Source organism: Taurulus bubalis (assembly GCF_910589615.1).
Source record: "Taurulus bubalis genome assembly, chromosome: 3".
NCBI classification, from domain to species: Eukaryota; Metazoa; Chordata; class Actinopteri; order Perciformes; family Cottidae; genus Taurulus; species Taurulus bubalis.
The window spans coordinates 32,734,383-32,755,916 of NC_136591.1; the positions used below are offsets into that span (position 1 = coordinate 32,734,383).

At 38.1% G+C, this 21,534-nt stretch overlaps 1 protein-coding gene across 1 annotated transcript in view; it reads left to right on the forward strand.

Annotated features, from left to right (window-relative positions):
* Positions 1–962: 962 nt before the first annotated feature.
* Positions 963–21,534, forward strand: part of tbc1d32 (TBC1 domain family, member 32) — a gene marked incomplete at both ends in the record, with an annotated part of 65,998 nt that continues 45,426 nt past the window's right edge. Inside the window, 22 exons of the mRNA XM_079214912.1 lie at positions 963–1,117; positions 1,244–1,408; positions 1,839–2,016; positions 2,266–2,337; positions 2,983–3,102; positions 3,488–3,566; positions 4,579–4,682; positions 4,773–4,834; positions 5,048–5,198; positions 5,367–5,426; positions 6,855–6,942; positions 8,816–8,953; positions 10,445–10,534; positions 11,821–11,963; positions 12,694–12,821; positions 13,519–13,720; positions 15,451–15,530; positions 15,971–16,109; positions 17,732–17,819; positions 18,787–18,905; positions 20,446–20,565; positions 20,827–20,915. Coding sequence (XP_079071038.1) covers positions 963–1,117; positions 1,244–1,408; positions 1,839–2,016; positions 2,266–2,337; positions 2,983–3,102; positions 3,488–3,566; positions 4,579–4,682; positions 4,773–4,834; positions 5,048–5,198; positions 5,367–5,426; positions 6,855–6,942; positions 8,816–8,953; positions 10,445–10,534; positions 11,821–11,963; positions 12,694–12,821; positions 13,519–13,720; positions 15,451–15,530; positions 15,971–16,109; positions 17,732–17,819; positions 18,787–18,905; positions 20,446–20,565; positions 20,827–20,915 — 2,570 coding nt within the window. The remainder of the gene's footprint in view (positions 1,118–1,243; positions 1,409–1,838; positions 2,017–2,265; positions 2,338–2,982; positions 3,103–3,487; positions 3,567–4,578; positions 4,683–4,772; positions 4,835–5,047; positions 5,199–5,366; positions 5,427–6,854; positions 6,943–8,815; positions 8,954–10,444; positions 10,535–11,820; positions 11,964–12,693; positions 12,822–13,518; positions 13,721–15,450; positions 15,531–15,970; positions 16,110–17,731; positions 17,820–18,786; positions 18,906–20,445; positions 20,566–20,826; positions 20,916–21,534) is intronic.

The following is a 21,534-nucleotide window of genomic DNA, read 5'->3' on the forward strand; positions in this document are numbered from 1 at the left end:
GTGACGTCTTTCTGTTCGGACAGTTGTCTTGTGCAACGGGTAGTCTTTGGGTTAAGTTAGCATCGGGCTAGCTAGTGTTACAGGTAACGTCAAGCTAACCAGATAGAAACAATTCACTGGTTTGGGCTGTAAATTAAAAACAGTAACACATAACATTATTAATACAAATTAGTATTGGTTTATTTGTAAATTTGAGAGGAAACGGCTGTGTAAAACGTTAGTCTGTGTTGTTGTCACTATGGTACGAAGGTAAATTAGTTAGCTGATTATCACACCTGTTTGATGAGCAACACAACTGGTGGTGGAGGAGGTATCTGGGTATTAGACTGAAGTAAAAATACCACTACTATAGTGTAGAAATACTTTGTTGCAAGTAAAAGTCAATGCACATGAAAATGAATGAATAACAATGAGGCATTACATTAAAGGGGAAACAAAAGATATAGACCGAAACGTGTAGACTGGAGCTTAAGCACATTTTGAATGCCTTGTCACACAAATTCCATAAATGAATCCCTTTGACAGATATACATCTATTATTTATATTTGTCCTTAGCTTTGTTGTTAAAAAACAACAACTATTGCCTGCTCTCGTGTAGGTTGGTTGGTAATTATCTGATAGATTTATTACTCGAGCATGAAAACCTGCAGATGGTGAAGGATAAAATATGATAGACATAAATGGTATTCAAAGAGTTATTCATGATAAACATGTATGTTCATTTATATTTTCCATATTTAATTTAGGTTGATCAGATACTTGTACATCTGTATGTGCTGTACCTTGACTGGTCCCCAGCTCTCTCTTTTTTCTTCTACCTATAAAGCAAATGAACCATTTACACATTTTGGCACAGTAGTTTGTTAATTTATGGCTGCCCCTCGCTATTACACATTTGCATATTTTAATCCTAGAAAACCAATCTCTTTATTCTATCCCATGTTAGGGACCGGCAGTAGAGATGTCTCAGTTGTCAGCTGAAGATGAAGCAGAGTTGCAATCCTTGCTCAAGCAGCTTCTGAGAAGCATTAACGACAGGATCTCTGGCGCCCCGTCGACCGAATGTGCTGAAGAGATCCTCCTTCACTTGGAGGAGACAGACAAGAACTTCCACAAGTAAGGCCGCCAGACTCGGATAGTATAACATTTACTTTAATGGTTTTGTTTAATAGTTATTTCTGTTTAAATTGAATGGACAGTACATATACAGTAGGTCTGACTCCGTCATTGCTCTCCTTTCAGTTACGAGTTTGTCAAGTATCTCCGTCAGTATGTGGAGAGCTCATTGGGGACTGTGGTAGAGGAGGAGATCAAGCACTTGACCAGAGGAGATGGACAACATGCGGTTGGCTCAGGTCACGACACCCTGATCCATGCCGTCACCCAAAGTACCAGGGACTCAGCTGAGTGAGTATAGCTCAGACTCTGAGCTTTTGCTCCTCTGTTGTCTCCAGATGTTTATGATTCATTCATTGTGGAGTCCGAGAGAGTGAGAGTATTCTTTGATGAGAAGCTGATGTTTTCCAGTGACATTGACATGTTTCCTGGAAACAAAAAAAAGAATCTTGTTGGTAACTACAATATGTTTCTTGCATTTTCCCCCCTAATTGGAATACTTAAATGATGCTATGTTAAAATGACAAACTTGCAATACAAGGTATCCCACTTTCAACTACAAATGGAACACAGTGGCTATCTATGTTTGGAGGGCATAACAAAACATTTTGTGAAATCTGAATCATACAGTTCAAACTCTTGCACAGCAGGTGAAATAGAGTTATTATTCAGAAAATAAGTGATGCTAATCATACACTGATTTACACACGCTTTATGCTAGGTACCAGCAGATGACGCAGACCTTGAAAAACACCATGATCATGGTGGTGGAGTCTTTAATCAACAAATTTGAGGAGGACCAGATGAGGAAGGAGGAGATGCACAGAGAGAAGCAGCACAGTCAGGCCAACAGCCAGTACACTGACAACTGCTCTGACAGCGACTCCTCCTTTAACCAGGTGAGAGATGCAGTATCTAGGCAGTCTGGTGGCAATAAATGGTTGAATTTGATTTATTTATTGCCTGTTTTTAGACTTCTGTTTTCTCGCATAAATTGTCAAGATAGTATCTCCATCTGTGGACGGCATTCGTCGCAATCGGTGTCCTCGGGGAGTTTGTTCCTTTCCATTGTCGACTGAAAGCTCTTTTTTATGTTGGTTTATGATGGATCATAATACTTTGTGTTTCATCTCCACTGTCCTTTCTAGAGTTATGCTTTCATCAGACAAGAGCAGCTGCAGGCTTTGGCTGAACAACTTGACTACAGCAGGCCCAAAGAGGTAGAAGGTCTCACTTACACATACATTATGATGGTGTATGTTGCTGGTCATAGTTTTTGTCATAGATTAGCAGTTTCCAGCGGTTGTGAAAATGATTTTATTCTACGTTACCTTAATATTATATATCCATTCATTCTTTTACTGAAATACAACATAATTTACTTCTTCAGGCTTCTAAAAATAAAATGTATAAATAGATCACTCTTTGGTTGAACAGTTTTTTTTCAGTAGACATTAGCGTAATAATCAGGCAGAATTTACCATTTTGTTTCACTTAATTCATTCAGCCTTCCATTATTTTCATGCTCACCGATTTTTGCTTTAAGAAGTAGTGAAGTATTCGTTTGCTAAAGTCATTCTCCGTTCAGAGAGCAATTCATTATGTTGATTTAAGAGCTGTTATTCCTGTAATTCGACTTGTAAGTAATATAACTAGGTAGCCAACTAGCTTTGAAAGATGACGGAGTCACCATTCGTAACCCTGCCTACAAAGTTGGTTGATCGTGTCGCTAACCGTTGTAAACGGCCCTCAATGGGCACACCAGACCTGTCTGCTCAAAGGGGTCACGATTCACAGAGTCTGTAAATTACTGCTTTTTTAATGTGAATAGTGTGGTCCAGGTGAAGTGATGTAACTCTGTGTAGGTGCGTTGGGAGGCTCTTCAGGCTCTCTGCTGTGCCAATCCGTCTGATGTGCTGAGCTGTGAGAGCTGGAGCAGCCTGCGCCGAAATCTCTCTGCAGCTCTGACTGACCCCGACCTCAGCGTGAGTCCTGAGCGACCTAATCTACAAATTGACAATGAATAATTCACAATTGAATCAACAATAATCATGTCGTTTTCATGAACAATTTCAGGCTTTATAATTAATGATAACAAACAAAGAAAAACAGAATGTTCATCATCTTGCCAAACCAGAGAAAACAAGATAACACTGTTTTCCCTAATGATTCAGAGCTAATTGGTCGCAAATATGCAGGCTACTCTCTCAGTAGAGGCTGTAAATCCTGTCTGTAATAATCTTGTTTAATTTCCTGTCATTGTGTTTTCTCATATTTTAACGTTCAGATATGAATCATTCATCACGTGTATTTGACTGTGTGTGTTTGTGTGTGTGTGTGTATGCTGATAACAGATGTTTTTTCCATCAGGATAATGTACTGCAGTTCTTTGCTAAAAGCTTCTCCTCCTCTCCGCTGAATCTGACACGAGAGATCTACACCAGTTTGGGTAGGCTATTATTCTGAATGGACCGAGTGCATGAGCCGCACCTCCATGTTTAAGCTGACAAATAGAACATGATTTACAATAATTTTTCAGTTAAAATAAATTGCATTTTAAAGGCTCAGCCCTTCTTTACCTATGAAGAAAATATGTCTCAATATACTTCTTGAGGTACCTAGCCACACTGATAGTCATTTTTGTTTTGTGTAAAAAGATTTTGAAATATACATTTTTATACTGAATTAATAATTCACAGGCCTCAATGGATCATCATGAATATCTAGCTTTACAGTGTACAGTTGTTTTTAAGAATGTTAAAGGATAACTTTGATATTTTACTCTGGACCCTATTTCCCATGTATTTGTGTCAAAGTGTATAGTGAGGAGAACAATTGTAACAATTGGTCCAGTATTGAGGGATTGTATTTGCCACTAACAGATCCAGATTTTTGTCTCTTTATTGTTGTTGTGTCAAACCAAGTCTTGCACAGAGAGTTCTCATTCTGAAATGTTGCGTTGCTTCCATATTGTTGAAATCAGCTACATATTCAGTCATGACATTGAAGATCTTGTAGATGACACCGAACAACGCTTTATGTACTCCAACACAACACACTCTGACTGCACCGGCTCTCCTCTCTCCAACTCTCCCTCACGTTTCCACCGTGGTTTTCTGTCAACAAGTCACATGACACAAAACAGGCTGGTTCAAAAGGCAAAAAAACCCAGAACTTGTCAGACAAAACCTTTAGTGAACGTAAATTGATGGTGAGGAGTTCTCCCGAGTGATGACGTCATCACGTTTGTTTAGCGGCTTGTTTAGCGGCTCCAGCGCTCTCTTAAAATGTATGTTGCTAGGGTGCAGGTTGAAAAATACCAAAGTTATCCTTTAATGACTTTGTATTGTTAAATTAAGAACATTTTCACTCTAAATGGATCTTGCATATGCTGCATTATGAATACCACTATTATCTTGTGTATAATACACAATTTGTAATATTTGCTTTTTGATGTGCAGCTAAAAGTGTGGAGTCAAGTTTTGTGTCTCAAAAGCTAAGCTTTCCAACTGGCTCAACCGCCATCGACATCAACAGACCTGAGATCAGTCGTCTCCTCAAACAGGTACCGCATGTTTTGTGTTGCAGTATTTAAAGTGCATCAGCATATAAATACATTAGAACTTTCTCTCTCTCTCTCTCTGTCTTGCCTCAGATTCGATTGATGAATGACTTTCAAAAGGAGGTAACAATCTTTTGGATCCGCCATCCTGAGAAGTGAGTTTTTACCCCTTTAGGTCTCTCTGCTGATTGAAATATGTCAAGTTTAATGAAAATGTTTAAGACCAGTGAGATATATGTTCAGTATGCTGCAACGGTTCCCCACATGATTTATCCAAGTCCAAATGTACGTCAGTTGTCTTTATTATGTCGAGAATTATGACATACATTCAGAACATTTGTTGTTGTTATATTTCTACCCGGCTTTAGATATATGGAGGAAGTCATAGAGAGCACCCTCTACCTGCTGTCCTTCCATTACGAACATGGCTTTGCCTCAGCTGGGACAGAGAAAGCCCTGGAACCCATTCATCTACTGGCCTTGCTGGATATTAAAGCAACCTGGTTTAAAAAGTGGATGGTGTGTATTGCAAATGAACAGGCGTTTTTGATTTGTGCAGAGTGCATCTTGTATATGCACTTTTATTTTTATGTGTTCAAAAGTGTCTTTATATCTTTCTCTCTTGCTCATGTACTCCGTCTCATATAATCCCGTTCAACCTGATCTGTTTCCCTCCCGCTCTCTCAGCATGGATGCTACAGTAGGACTGTGGTTCTCAGACTCCTGGAGAGAAAACACAAGTCTCTGGTGAGTGATTCAGTCCTTCAGCAATATCTCTCACTGACTTCTTTGTACTTCTGAAACGTTTAGCACTGTCGGGAAACAACCAACGAAACGAGATTTACATTTCTTTCTTTTCAGAGGGCATTCAAACCCACCACCTCATTTAGGCACCAGAAATGATTGCACTGTAGATTACATTGAGGAAAGACCAAACTATGCATGAATTAGAAAATAGAAGGAATCTGTAACAAATACCCTGCAAGAGTACAAATTGAGTTACTCTTTGAGGTGGATGATGAGTCATTCCCAGCTGGAAATGTTCCTCTTTTGTCCTTCGGCCTCAGATAAAAAGCTGAATGTGCACTTCTAGGTGCGACCTTTACTGTAACGTGAGACTGGATGTATTCAGAATAATGAGTAAGTAATGTTAAGTAATAGTATGGCATTTTTTAACGCTATAGCAGGGAAACAAAAGACGCATTGGATCATGGGAGTTGTTGTCTTTACCACATTTTTACCACATCTGCACTCAGCTTCTCCCGGTCAGGATTCTATCAGTTATGATCATTAAAGAGTTTTTTACCGGGACCTGAATTATTCATAGAGATTTCCTTCTCTCCAAAACAAACAGACAAGGTGATTAAAAATAGGTAAAAAAAACAGTAATAACATTGTGAATTAAGCGGTTTCATGATAAACATTTTTTTATTGTTTCTCTGATGCTGTTCAGTGGACGTATGGAGCTGCCGCTGATGTTTGCTCAGATCACTTAAAAGGGGTAAAGGTGACATGACGCCATTGACAAGCGACCACATGAAATTGACTGTTAACTTAAAATTTCTCTGGGTTGGAAAATTGTTGGAAATATTTGGGATAATGTAAGTACACAACTCAACTAAATAGAACACATAGGACTTGCCAATTTGAGACATTATTATTGTTATACTATTCGTGTGTGTGTGTGTGTGATTCACATAGCCAAACAGAGATCAATGTTTGAGTCTTTGAGACAAAGGGTATCACTTGAACATTTTAGAATTGATTGTTAAATCCTGAACCTCCCTCTCAACTCTCACTCTGACTTTAGAGAGGATTACTGTGGAATCACTCCTGAAACTTTCTCTAAAGTAAATGTCAATAAATCCTCCAATCCTCGAAGCCGAAACTACCGAAACTACTCTTGCTTTGTAGTGCATTAAAAGTCCCTACAATACTACAGGATTTAGATTAAACCAAACCGCTCTAGTCTTAAAAGTCTTGATTAAGAGGATCGATAAGAAGAGGTTGCATTGACATTCTGTATGAATTCTTCAGGTAAGCCTGTGTTTTTTTGGCTTGTTTATAGCAACGTCCACATTTGCCACAGTAGTTGTAATTTCATTCATACCAATCAGGTTTTTGCAGAAACCACAATAACATGCATTGTTTTCCTTTTTTTCCTTTTTTTTTTAGATTGTTGCAGCTCTTCAGCAGTGTATCCATTACAGTGAATCCACAAATGAGACAACTGATCCCCAGTCAGCAGAGCAGCAGAGCACTGGTAAGTAAAACAGACCATAAAGTCATGATTTCTTCAACAGGTTTATGTACTTTCTCAGCCATATCTGAATACCAATTTCCATTCTCACTCTCTCTGTGGTAAACATCAGCACATTTGTAGTAATGCTGATTTAATGTGTCCTGTGAAACAACCCCCCCCAAAATACACCCAGGCTGAACCACTGTGAGAGCCTAATGAGAAAGTAATGCTTCATTTGAAGCCTGTGGGTGTTCAATGTATTTGTACCTAGACTTTGCATTCATTATTTAATCCATTCCCTTCATGTGCACATGCTGTCCCTGCTGTCCCTGCTGTCATTAAAACATAGGGATGCAGAGGAAAACAGTCGAAAGAAGAAAGGAGAGTGGAAAAAAAGAGAAACAAAAGATATATCAGACAGAGAAAAAGGTTGAATATTTTCTTAAATTAGATTAAATAGATTTATTTCAAACGTATAATAAAAAAATTAAAAAAAGAATAACTAATAAAAGGAAGAGTAAACATATGAAGCAAATTCTAAATAAACAAAATACGTACATAGGCAGAAGTAAACACTACTCCTTTCTATAATTTAAATACTGACCTTCATTTTGTATCACATATTCACATACATTATCATCTTATATGAAACAAAATTAAAAAACAAGCCCCAAACAACATTAATTGCAGATAAAATGGAATGATAGAAGGTTGAAACATATACACCAATTAAAGTCTCTTTTAAAACCTTATCATTCTTTCCCTCCTGGTTATTTTTACTCGCAAAAAATCATGTGAAGAGCAGACGTCTCATTTTATCATCTCAGTCGTCTCTATGTGCTTGTGAACAAAGTGTAAAAGTCAGCTACCTATAAAACAAATGAACCATTTTCACATTTTGGCACAGTAGTTTGTTAATTTATGGCTGCCCCTCACTATTAAACATTTGCATATTTTAAACTCAGTTGGCTACACAGGTTGTCTCAGTGTGTGAGATGCATTTATATCTTCTGCTGCTTATCTCATTGCAGGTTGTTTCGACTGTTAATGCCTTCTCAGCTAACCAGAGGTTCTAGAAAATATCTAGTCTTCTTGGCATTTCAGTTATTTATAACTTAAGTTACTTGCAAATGTCAAAAGTTAAAGGTACCCTGTTGAGTATGTGATGTACATGCATACACAAGCAATGTACATTTGGTGAAGAAGAGCATGCTGTCATTGAAAGTGCTATATCTTGACTGTAAAATGCACCAAAAAACATCTAGCTGCACATTTAATTGTGAACATTTCATAAACGAGAGCGACTATAACGGGAAATGGGAATACCCGTGTCGGTGTTTTATCTCCTGTAAGCCAGCTGGGTGCTCGAGCCTGAACATATTGACCTTGTCTTGGATGAGTGGAGATACTCCGACACGCTGTCAATGATACCCTATTCATAACAGAATGTTTTTTCTGTGCTTCTTTAGGGATTTTCTGCACCCAGAGGCACTGCAGTCTTTTTTTTTTCATTTGTCAATCTCATTCTATTAGAGAAGCTTTTTGATATGGAATGTATTTTAACTGTCTGTCTGCCAAAGCATCACAAAGGCATTCTTCATTGTTTTATGAATAGTAGTTCATATACTTAGGATATTGTAAAGTTTATATTTTCGTTTCCATAATTAACTGAAACCACAAATAAGACAAACAACATCTTTTCAAATACTAATCAGTCCTGTCCATGCAAGCTGATTCTACCACTTCACAACCACTCTTATTTTCAATCTATGTTTTGCACCACTACTAAAAGTTTTGCACAGTTAGCCATTGGATAGAAAAGGACATTATTTAACTTTTGTACCTTGTTTTGCTTTTAGCTCTGTTACTTCTTCATTTTCTCTCCATGTGTCAGATTCAGTCCAGAGGAGTGTTTACACCAGAAACGAGCTTGAATATGCCTTCTTTGTCCACTCGCTGTGTGTCCTGGGTAAACTCCTCATCTACACCAATGGCAGAAAGCTCTTTCCCATCAGAGTGAGGAAGCGCAAAGGTACAACACTAGACTGTTCTGGAAACAGTTTTAAACATCTGTCACAAGCATGTGGGGTACTCTATCTAATATCCGTCATAACTATTTCTCTAAAAGCAGTATACCATTGTTTTGGAGTAGTAAAATTAATAGTTTTGACTTTTAGTGAAGTATGCACAATCGCTATCCGGCAGGTTATTAGATACAGCTTCATATCGGTCCGTTAAATATGAAGCTACATTCTGCAGCGAGTTTGTTTAACATAGCACAACAACTGGTCATGGCTAGTCTGCCTCTGTCCAAAGGTTCTGCTCTAAAGATCACTAATTAATGTGCTATATCTTTATGGTTTAATCTGTTTTTGTGCAGATTAAACCAACTAGATATAATGCAATATAATTAGGATAATAATATAATTGGTGTTGTTCGATCTATTTGCAGTTTCTGTGCTAACTGGCTGCTGGCTTTATATTTACCATGAGACCCTTAAGATGTCTACTTACAACTCGACGATTAAGCATAATTCCTTAAAAATGTCAAACTATAACTTAAAATGAATGTCACTCACAAAATTAACATTGTTATATACACTACGGCATCTTTAATAACCTTAAATTCTTGAAGAGGTTACACTGGGTGAGTAATTGATATACAAATGGTAATTTTGTGGGTGAAGTATTCCTTCAATGTCTAAACCTCGTAAAGAGCTGGATCCTGTTTATTGTCCAGGAATTGACTCATGGTTTAAATGAGTGACGTGGAGTTAAAGAGAAAAATAGATGTTGATTGTCCCGTGGAAATCATCACCTGTGCTCTGAGTAATTTCTTAACAAAGTTATCTTTCACAATCTTTACAACAGATTATCTCATGGATGAATATGTCTGATCAGTTTACTACTCCTTTAATAGTAACTTTGTGCCCTCCACCCATCTTAATCACTAATAAAGTTACATAGTGGGGTGAATGATACTTAGATAGGCCAAATAAAACTGACTCAACCTCTGCTGCCATGCCCTTCTTTAACCATTAATGTCTCGTATTCCAAGATAGTCTGGAGGCAATCAAACCATTGACGTAAGAGTAGTTCATATTGATCATAACACCCACTATTTGTGTCATAATATGCATCAGTTTGGATTTTTTATTTTTTACTAAAACACAGCTCATCTTTAAATAAGAGAACCTGAAACCAGCAAAATGTTGGACTCTGTTGCTTGATCGTTAAACAGTTTTGCGTTTATCAAAATGTGTTTAATTGACTGATTGATTGATTTGACTTGTACGATTGTACAATTACGTTCAGTTAAATTACAAGCAGATCATTTTTAAACACACCAGATACTAAAACTCATCCCAGAAACAAAGGTTGGAGACAACTGTGCAGCAAGATGATCCTTGTTTTCAAGGTCACCAAAACTAGACATTTCCTTCCCAGCGCTATCAACTGCTTTTCATACTGTTTACTCTGAGTGACCGATACTGATTCACGTATTTATCTTGTCCCATTTCAGATCCAGTCAGCCTGACAGACCTGGTTGTCATCCTGATTAAAATCATGTGCCAACACCCCAAACCTCCGCACAGTGACACCTCACACATAGGTGGGGCCCCACACACTCACACACGGAAATGAGCTACGTCAAACAGTTTACGCTCCCTCCCTGTTTTCTGTGCAGACTCTGAGTCTGGAATCGGGGGACTGAAGGAACACAGTGACCCTTCCTATGAGGCGTGACAGCATTCCTCAGACCATATCTTTTATCTCTTAACCTTGTACTGAGTCATGCGGCACTGTGGTTGTCTCCTGGAAGACCTTGCTTTATTGCGCCATTCATTCTCTTGAATTACACTGCAGCAGTTTCCCTGCCAGTGATCAATAGTGTCCCCTACCTTGACTTTGTCAGATGAGGATCATCTCTTTCGGCTGCTGCAGAGAGTCATGCTGAGCCAATCATAGATTTTTTTTAATATTTAATATTGAAGATCACCTAACACCAGTTGAGAGAGGATATTCTAAATAGTAATATAATGTTTCAGAATATAATGCTATAATATAGTTGGTGTAGAATGTAAGTATGTGTTTGAGATTTCAATTTAATTAATTTAAATCTCTAGGAGGCAATATTAATGTCACAAGAAGAATGAAACCTTTAACACATCTTTATTATTGTTCCCAAAAGGTGGCTTAAATTAGTTCTTCCTTTTTGTTTTTTTACTCACATGATCCAGTGAAGATGAATGTTCCTAAAAAGTTTTCAAGAGTTATGAGTGTGTTAGTGGAGGGAGAACTATCATATACATAACTTAATACTTGCTCTACTTAAAGTATCAAAAGTAAAATAACTCATTATGAAGAATGACTTTTTACATATTGTGAAATTATTATGTATAATATTGTTTTATAGTTACCGGTGCCTTAACGTACAAGCAGCATTCTAATGTTGGAGCTGGTTCGAGCCAACTTGAACTACTTTACATATTACAAAGTAGTTCGGCAATGGTAATGTGGAGTGGCAAGCCTCACTGTCAAGCCGTGTTACTACGGTAAATATACATCATTATTTTCCATTATTAGAGTGGGAATATTGTCAGTAATTGCTTGGTTTCAAGTTCATCTTTATAGAACCTGTGTCCAGGGTGATCAGATTGATACTGAACATACAGGCAAAATACATCAATCCAAGTTAAAACACACTCACGATGTATAAATATAATATATTTTCAGTCTAGAAAAACTGACACATCAACTGTCTAGACACAATTTGATTCCCAGGTTATCAACAAATGGGGCGCAATCAGGACAAAGTGTTGAGTGACAGTTTTAAAGGAAAACAATTGCAGGATATATAGACATGCAGGTACTTCATTTAAATATGTGTGTGTTCAGACTGCCTGTCGCCCAGCTGTCTGGCCATGGAGGTGCTGTGGATGCTGTGTGAGAGGACCGAGTGTGCTGCAGAGTGTCTCTACCAGACCCCGGTAATTGAGACACTGCTGGCTCCTGTTATCGCTCTGCTCGATGGACAGCAGGTGAAACACACACACTATTTGTTTTAATGAAGATGTAAGTAGAATAGACCACATATAAGTTTGCAGAGATATACCACAAACAGATTCATAAAAAAACAAATAGACACATGCATACATTTTGATATTGAGAGTTTCTAGTGTCAATAAGCAGGTTAACTAGATCACAATAGCATTCCATGTTAAGAATAACAAAAAGTCCATTCATATAATGTAATGAGCTTACAATGATCCTTGACAAGCCTGTCATGTTGCTGTGGACCCTTTTATATCATAAATATGTTGGTCTGTAGCTTTCTAGTAATAAACATTCTATTTCGGGGACTTTTACAACCTGCTATGATTACAATTCTGAGGAAGACAATCAATTCTTTCTTTTTAATTTTTTACCTCCGCTGTTAAGTTGTCAGTTTTATAGATGATTTGGCAACTTCAGTCATAATAAATCCTTTGCCCTTTTGCCTTCACTCCACCATTCATTAACTTGATTTATTCCCTAAACAGTAACTCTAACTCAACATTAAATGCATAATATTTGCCCTTAACCTTATTTCCCTAATGTACGTCTAATCCCAATCTCGACTATGAATGTAATGTCTGTAGCCAGAATGTTATCCTTTACCCCAAACCATGTTTTTAAGCTTGATTCCAACTCAACACCAGTATTACCTGTCATTCTACTTGTCTCTAAGTGGTTGGATGCATTTATCTGTTTATTCTCTACGGTTTGCAGGCCAAATTAAAATCTCCAGCAGCAGCACTGACGCTCATCGCTGATGTTCTGGCTCGCATCGCAAACACCGACAGAGGATTATCTCTCTTCTTATATGAGAAGAATCTAGTTGTAGCCCACAGTGAGAGGTGAGATGGTGTGATTGAGTTATGATTAAAGACATTGGGTCTTTTTGTATCTTTCATGTTAATGAATAAATTACATTTTTTCTGACTTGGTAAGAAGACTTTAATATCGAGTTACGTTTGCATAACAAATCCTCTGTGAGCAGATTAGACACGAGGTTGCGGTTATATCTTTGATCTAATCAAATCCCGTTATAGCAAAAACTAAACAAAAAAGTGTGATTTATTAAAGATAATAAGGGTCACTCTGGCACATTTTCTAACTTATGTTAGTTTTGTATTTTGGCTGACCCTGAACAGTCTGTCCAACCCGAAACAGCAGTGTGTTGTTGTGATTTAGCAATAACTAAGGCGGATATCACTGAGTACAAACTGTTTTGACTAATATGCTCTAGTCTGCCACTCATTATTTTATGTACCTCCTCTGAAAACTATGTTGTACATATTAAACATATTAAAAGTTCAATGAAATTAGAGCTCTAGTCCAGACAGGAAAAGCAAGAAAATACAGAAATACTAAAACTCCTAGCAGTAGAATGTTTAAAAATAACAACTAAAAAGCAGAAAGGGAAGGTACTTAAAACATGCCACTCCCCAAAAAAAATTCTCAGCAAAGCACCTCATTTTACAAACACAAAATGCGTGTGCAGTTTCTCCCGTCAACATATTTCTCTTTGTCCGTTTCCCCTCTCCTCTGCAGAACCTTTCCTGCTCACGTTATTGTACAGTTCACTCTCAGGCTGCTGGAGAAGGAGCTGTCCTCACTAAGTGAATCCAACGGATCTCATACATCATGTGGAGCCTTTATCTTTGTCTGTAGGCAGATGTACAACACCTGTGAGGGTTTGCAGGTCCTCCGACCCTACGGCCTGCACAAGGCTGTAGCTGCTGCATGGAAAAAGGTACCGGCACTTTTTTTTTTTTTAGATTCTACATAGTCAATGACTTAGATTTGCCCTCAGGTTTCAAGTGGTTAAATAATAGTCTGATAAAAGACCTCAGGGGTTTTGTGGAGACAGTATTAGATACAACACAAAACATAACACTGGTTAAAATGTGGGGAAGTCTTATGTTTGTTTTGTTAAATGCACCTGATAATTTAGCAGTTCTAAGTGAAAGTGATTGATGCAACACAAACAATGAACATATTCAACACCAAACTATGAAACAGTAGAAAACAGTTATGCATAAAATATATATATATATATTTAGCATCTTTATATTGGTGTTGCTGATTGTTTATTACAGGCTGATTCTGTAAATGCCAGACATGAGACCCTTTCTTAGAGAGCTTGGCTTGACTAATGCCCCCCATAAACAGCATTGTAAAAGATGGTAGATAAAGGTTGTATCTGAATCATTTATTTCTAGGCTGTATAATGGAGGGGTGTCCATGTCTAATGATCAGTTTCACTGGCTAGAATACTCGTGTCATGTTTCATTTGCCTGATGAACGGTGTGAAGAAAAATGCCACCACTGCTTGCAAATGGAGGGAATTAACTAACCATTGCTATCTGCTCCATTTCCTTTTCAGAATACTGCTTTTGTCATAACAGTGCATCGAAATCACAAAATGTTTTAGTCTGTACCGAAAAACAAAACTCAAAATGCAAAACTCAAAACAGACACAGTTGAATGTGCAACCAAAAATAACTCCTGCTACAATACAGCTACAGAGGAAACAGAGGAAAGACAAGTAGTGAAACTGCTTATCCCAGGTAGGAGACATCATTGGTGTCAGATAGGTATCCGCATTTACAGAATTCAGTCCCACATCACATCGTACTGCTCTTTTTTCTCATGCATTCATTTAAAAAAATGTACTTCTATGAGACAATGTGGTGTCAGTATACAATCAGTATAAAACATTTTCTCACTCACTTCCTCCTAACTTTACTCCAGTGTGTGTTAAATATTAATTATCAGCCTGCACATACTGCACTATCATGCTCTACTATATGACGTCTCGAATCAAAGTCTCCATCTGTTTTCCATCACAACAATGTTGACCTTATTCCACCCACTTTAAAAAGACACAAACATGGCCCCCAACGTTTTGGGGAGGCATCTTAAGGAGACTTGTGATTTTATTTAGTTCACAGTGTAAAAAACAGTGAACGATTTGATTGATTAGAATGACGTCTTTAATCCTGATTTCCAATGTTGTCAGATGGTGCGTGCGGGTTTGTTAACCTTCTTAGTGTTAATACATAGAGTGGAGGAGATAAATACAGTCTGATACACACTCATTTAGTCTGTAAAAGATCAACAACTAACATACTATACTAACATACAGTATGCGTCTTTAAAAATACAGATTTATTACATTAATATTTTGAATATTTTTTTCAAGCTGAAATTAGCAAACATTTGATTATTTGTTTTTATTGAATGATCAACTATAGATATTACAATATCTATATAAATACAATATGAAGAAGACAATGGCTGAATGTCGACCAACAGCACAGCAATTTACAGAGTAAAGTGAGAGTCACAGAAAAGAAGAATACAAAATACAACTTAGTTCCAAAATATCCTATGTGCACCCAGAAATAGTCCATTATCAATCTGTAGGCTGAAGTAAATGTAATCTTCATTTAAGAATACATTTTCTTTCTTCCTTTCTAGATCAGTTCCTTGTCAGAAAGGGTTCCAACTCCAGTACCCGGAGCCACCGCTGCAACAGCCACCCGCGAGCTGCAGAACATGTGAGACCAGCTTGAGTACTTTATTCAGATCCCTAGAATAAAAGTAGTGATTAGTCATAATGCAGCCGTTACAGAGACCGATGATGGACATTTAAAGGCACAGAATGATACTTTTACCTAAACCAACATACTGTCTGTGTATTGATAACATCTCTGTGACAGCTTTTGTAAACAAACCACCAATACAAAAATAATGTATGTTTGTAATTTAGATCCTAGGCTGAATTATTGTTAAACTCACAAAATCAGCAATACATAATAATAATTTATCTGCTAAGAAGCTTGTTCACCACCTGTACATTAGGCACTTTCCCCCAATTGTGTAGGAATTGCTTTTAAGTGACTACAGCTCACTCTTTCTCTCTTTCTCTCTCTCTCTCTCTCTCTTTCTCTCTTTCTCTCTCTCTCTCTCTGTCTCTTTCTCTCTAACTTTGGAACAGGCTCATCTGGGAGGAGACGTTGTTGGACAGCCTGCTGAACTTTGCTGCAACTCCCAAAGGCCTGATGCTGCTCCAGCAGACAGGAGCCCTCAATGAATGTGTCTCCTACATGTTCTCTCGCTTCACGAAAAAACTACAGGTAATAACGGAACACTGTACTTTAAAATGCTACACAACTAACTGTGGATATTTTCAATTTGGTAATTTTCCATCATAAAAAAGAATATCGCTCAACTACAATTTGCATGTATCTATGCCCAGTAGGTTTACATTTGAAATGTATTTGGAAATGTTTTGATCAGACAAGTTGTAAACAATCTTTTGCAGCCACAGAGCCTCTCCTTTGATCTTGGATCTCACTTTTTCATGTTTACATCCAGATTTCACTAAATGTTTGGTCATGGAAATTTGGTTTAAAGTCACGGAAAAGTCATGGAAATCCATTGGTAAACATGTGTATGAACCCTGAAGTTAAATGTAAGCGCGTCAGATAACCGCTACATGTGCCACCTTCATATGAATCAAATAGTGTGACTTTACAGCAGAAGTACTGCTCTGTATTGACGCTGATATAGTTTGATGAAACTGTTTCATCAACTTTACTGAATCCCTGAAAGAATTTACTTTGGCAGTGGTTCGGTTTTTAATCCTTCTCGATCACATCAATGTGCCAAAGTAACATTATGCTGTTCAAGTGATTATTTTCCATCTTGACTCGAGTCACAGTAAACCAACCCTGAAGCCAAGATACCGGATTACAAAAAAAAAGAATTACACACACAGACTGTTGCATCGAGTACATTTATCTTTCTTGAATTCAAATTACCATTTGGATTGGAGAAACACGCCTTGATGGCAATAGATCACACTGTATACTTGTTTTCATTTGTTAACACACATAGATATAAGTTTTTAGGTAAGGAAATATGTACATTTGAATATGTAATAATATAATATACAGTATGTATGCATGCAGTGTTTCAAAGCTTTTGTTTCCTATAATGTCCTATCCTGCAGAACATAATGCATAGCCCTTCATTCATCCTGTAGGCCGATGTCATCGGTATTCTTATTTCCCTCTGCAGAATATGTGGTATATGTTGCTCCTTCTGCTTCTCAAGGCCACAGTCATATTTCCTGAAGACTGTTCAGTATTCATCAGTAGCCTGGAGACAGTTACATGCTGCTTCTCCCTAACACAGGGTTTAACTTATTAATCTCTGGACCCTACATAGGCCTCATGTACATAATGTTGTACATTATTCATATTGTAGACTCTCTCACACACACACACACACAGACACACACACACACACACACACACACACACACACACACACTGAGTCTTAGGGCAAACCTTAACGGATCCGCCGTGGGCTACATTTTCTGCCATTGTTTACGCTTCTCTCATCTGGCATTTCACTTTGATTATGTAATGTAATTATATTTTGGCTATTCTTAGTCGTAACATTGTGTTGTAATTAATGAAGGGCACGCTAAAATCATTTTGCAATTAGATTTCTCCTCAGTGTGCTAAATTACATTGTGACGGGTCTTTTCAGGATTCTAGCCGTGTCATAGAAGAGTTTGTATACTGATTCATAAATGCCAAATTTACAGGCCTTGGTTTTATTTTTCCTATCCTGTCCAAACTCTCATTAATTTTTGACCGACTCAAGCAAAAAAAAAAAAAGAAAGTAATAAATATACCGTACATGTTTCTGGGGATTATAGAATTTCTGTGTGTTTTTTTTTCTGCAGGTGAGCCGCTGTGAGAAGTTTGGATATGGGGTGATGGTGACACAGGTGGCAGCAACCGCTCCAGGGGTGGCAGCTTTGCACAAATCAGGTGCTAAAACATTTACTTGTGCAAACAAACACTTTCCAGCATTATGTCGGCACACAAAAACAACTTGGGAAAGAAGGCCGAATGTATCACAGTTGGCATAGAGCAGCACAGGAAGCAACTTCTTTTTCAAATTGTTTGTGATGGGATAGGTGGATGAAGAAAGAGCAAGCTGAGGTGTCAATGGTCAAGTTTGAATGAGGATTAAGACAGTTTGACAAGAAATGGGAAATAGATCTTAATGTCTTTTTTAACTCTTACATTCAGAAATACATACATTCCAGATATTAGGTACATACATTTAGTGGTAAGGATGCTCAGACACAGATATTGGAATACAACCAACACAATTTGTAAGTGTAAAATTATATTGTAGATTTGGAATTGTCAAATAATACAGTAGAACACAACAGAAAACACAACAGAAACCACTTATAGTGTTCACGGTTAATGATGAACTGCTTATGGATCAATTTGAGTCTTGTCCTACATGTCAACATATGGAAAAATCATTTTGTTTTGCTATACTCCCATGATACTTTGCCTTGCAGTAACCCGTCTGCTTCCAGCTGGCTACCCGAGGCTGGTGTTGCGTGCACATTGAAAAATAACACATTTTCTCTCAATGAAAACCGAGTCTCCTTGAAGTTATGACAAACAGCTGAAGAGATGCAGCAGCAAACCTTAGTGTTCCTCAGGCGACCTTGTGTAGTCTAGTAACAACAAGAAACTAGTGATGGAGACAGAAAATGACTCAGCTGAAGAAAAGCACCTGTGGTTGAAGCCACCCTTGAAACAGTTGTACTATATTTTGAAACAGTCAATGAAATAAATGCCAATTAGATGATAATTGGCATTATAAATAAATAAATGAAATGAAAAATGATCTGCCTGTAGTGATCACTTTAACCCAGACAGACGTGATCGTACACATCCATAATCTAACCACTGGCTTGATGATGTGTTGCAGGTTTTGTCCAGGCACTGGTAGTGGAGCTGTGGTCTGTTCTTGAGTGCGGCAGTGAAGATGTCAGGGTGGTCCGTCCCAAGCCCACACCCATGGACCCCCTAGACAGGAGCTGCCTCAAGGTTGTGTGTGTGTGTGTGTGTGTGTGTGTGTGTGTGTGTGTGTGTGTGTGTGTGTGTGTGTGTGTGTGTGTGTGTGTGTGTGAGAGAGAGAAAGTGACTGAGAGTCTCATTTTATATAAGTCTGTATGTTGAAATAGGATTAAAATGAATTGATTGAATTGTGACCGTACGTGTCTCAGCTCAAGCTCAAACAGGACTGTAGGGGCAGTTAGTTCACTCTTAGTTTCTAAGTGTTTCAAACCTTGAGAATTATTCCTCTTTGCATATGGCTGCTCCTCGATTAGGTGCAAGTTTGGGCTGAATTTTCAGGATCAGTCTAGGACAGGATCAAACTTTCTTTTGGACCGTGCGTGCGTGCGTGTGTGCGTGTGTGCGTGCGTGTGTGCGTGTGTGTGTGTGTGTGTGTGTGGCTAGCATCTGACAGGAGCCAAGTCGTCTCTCTCGCTCATTGAAACTAGCCAAGTGAATACGGACAGCCAGTGAAGTGTGAGCTGTGACCTGCCACTGGTGACTTTAAAGGCTTGAGTGGGTCAGCTGCCAGGTTACATGCATACAGTCAGACCTTCAAGTCCATCTCAGCCATTTCTGCGATGATGTTAATGCCTAAACAAACTAAATATGTAGCACAGACTTATTAAACCTGCATTCTTGGCAAATTAGCTCTAATGCCTGCACAGTTATATGGTGGCATTAAGGGCATTTTCACCTTTTGTGAGTTTAGAATTTTTTTCAATGTTTAGGATTCATTTTTGTGTTGGAATACATAAAAAAATATGCAGGCATATGATAACATCCTTTGAAGTCTGTAATGCACACTTTAAACATCAAACAGGTGAAAGATTGGACCTATTTTTAACATTCATTACATTTTTCATCAATGCAATTAATACAAGGGTTTGTTGTTGCATTCAAATAGAGTATGTGAGTATGTGTGCATACGTGTGTGTATTGTTTTTCTTTGATTTTGAGTTTTCCCTGTTCCAGTGACGAGAGCAGGAGGACTTGGTTAATTATTCGTCAGGCTACTGTTCTGTTCACCCGTTCACATTTAATTTCAAGTGTTCACATGCGGTCACATCTTTCCACTCCCATAACATCTTTTTTTCATGTTCACTTTGTTTTTCCAACGGTTAAATTAAACATTTTCACCATGTACAAAATACACTGTAAACTCCTGGGTACCAACTGGCTAGTTGAGCCATCACATTTGTCTTTTATCATACTATCGTTCTAGTCTTTGTATTTGTATGTATCTAGTATTGTATTACTAAGTTAAGGTAAACTTTTACAGGGATGCAAAAAATGAACAATATTACACACACCCAATAGGCACAAATGATAAAAAAAGCATAATAAAAGTAGATTCAATCTTAATGAAAATAGCTGGATCACTGTTCAAAAACAGTTTAAAATGAATTCAAAAATGATCCCAGTTGTGATCAATTGTGAGTTTTGAGTTCAAATTTTCCGCTTTGTTTGTGTCCTGCTTTCTCTTACATTCTAATTGTCTTTCTGTCTATCTCACTTTCTGTCTCTCCAGTCCTTCCTGTCATTTGTCAACCTGCTCTCTTCTTCCCAATCGGTGTGGGAGCTCCTGGGTAGGCAGCCTCTGGCCAACAAGAGTGAATACACCCTGAGAGAGATGCCAACCTCAGTTCCTGTGAGTGTTTTTCACAGTCCAGACTTCATGCAATCCCTCTTTTAGCCATTTGAGGGCATGTTTGCACTTTTTATTTTGCCTTCAACCACCACCCACACATTTGTTTTACCTCACAAAGGCCTCCTCCTAAATCCCCCAATACACTGAGGCTGATGTACATTTTTCACCTTACACGTCGTAAACATCCACCATTTTCTTTTTTGTGCTGTCATAACTGCTATATATATATTTATTTTCACAGCCTCTCATTTTACTCCACAGGATCTGATTGACAGGCTGATTGCCGTGAATTCAGATGCAAAGATTCATTCCCTGTTCCACTATGAGCAGTCTCACACATTCGGCCTGAGGTGAGATTGGTATTTCTTTTCCATATGACTTAACATCAGCACAAGGTATCTGATTAGCACCTGGTGACTACACACACACACACACACACACACACACACACACACACACACACACACACACACACACACACACACACACACACACACACACACACACTTCAGCCTCTGGCAGTAGCAGACTGACATGCGGTTCTTTATATTTTGATTACCCAGCTTTAAAAAGGCTGATGAAAGGATTTCAGTGGATAAGAGAGAAATAAGCTTGTGTGGGTGTGTGTGATTCTTTATTTATGAAGACCAAACATCATGACAAGTGAGAAGGGTGTTAAGGTGGTAAATAAATTCATCTTAAATTAAAAGCTACCTTTAGTTTTGTGTTGAGGTATTTGATCGGAATATGTCTTTTCTGGGAAAAGTTGCATATTAGCTTAAAGGGTTACTGTGAAGGTCCATGTGCTAAACATGTGTTTGAGGGAGACATAATGCAGTTCGTGCCAGATGATGGTTTTACTTCCATGGGTTCATATGTGTCTTGGCTGTGTTTGCAGTGCTCTGGTGGCTGCTGTGCATTGCTTTCTGAATCACAATGGCTTTGACTTGTTTGGAGCCCCGCTGACTC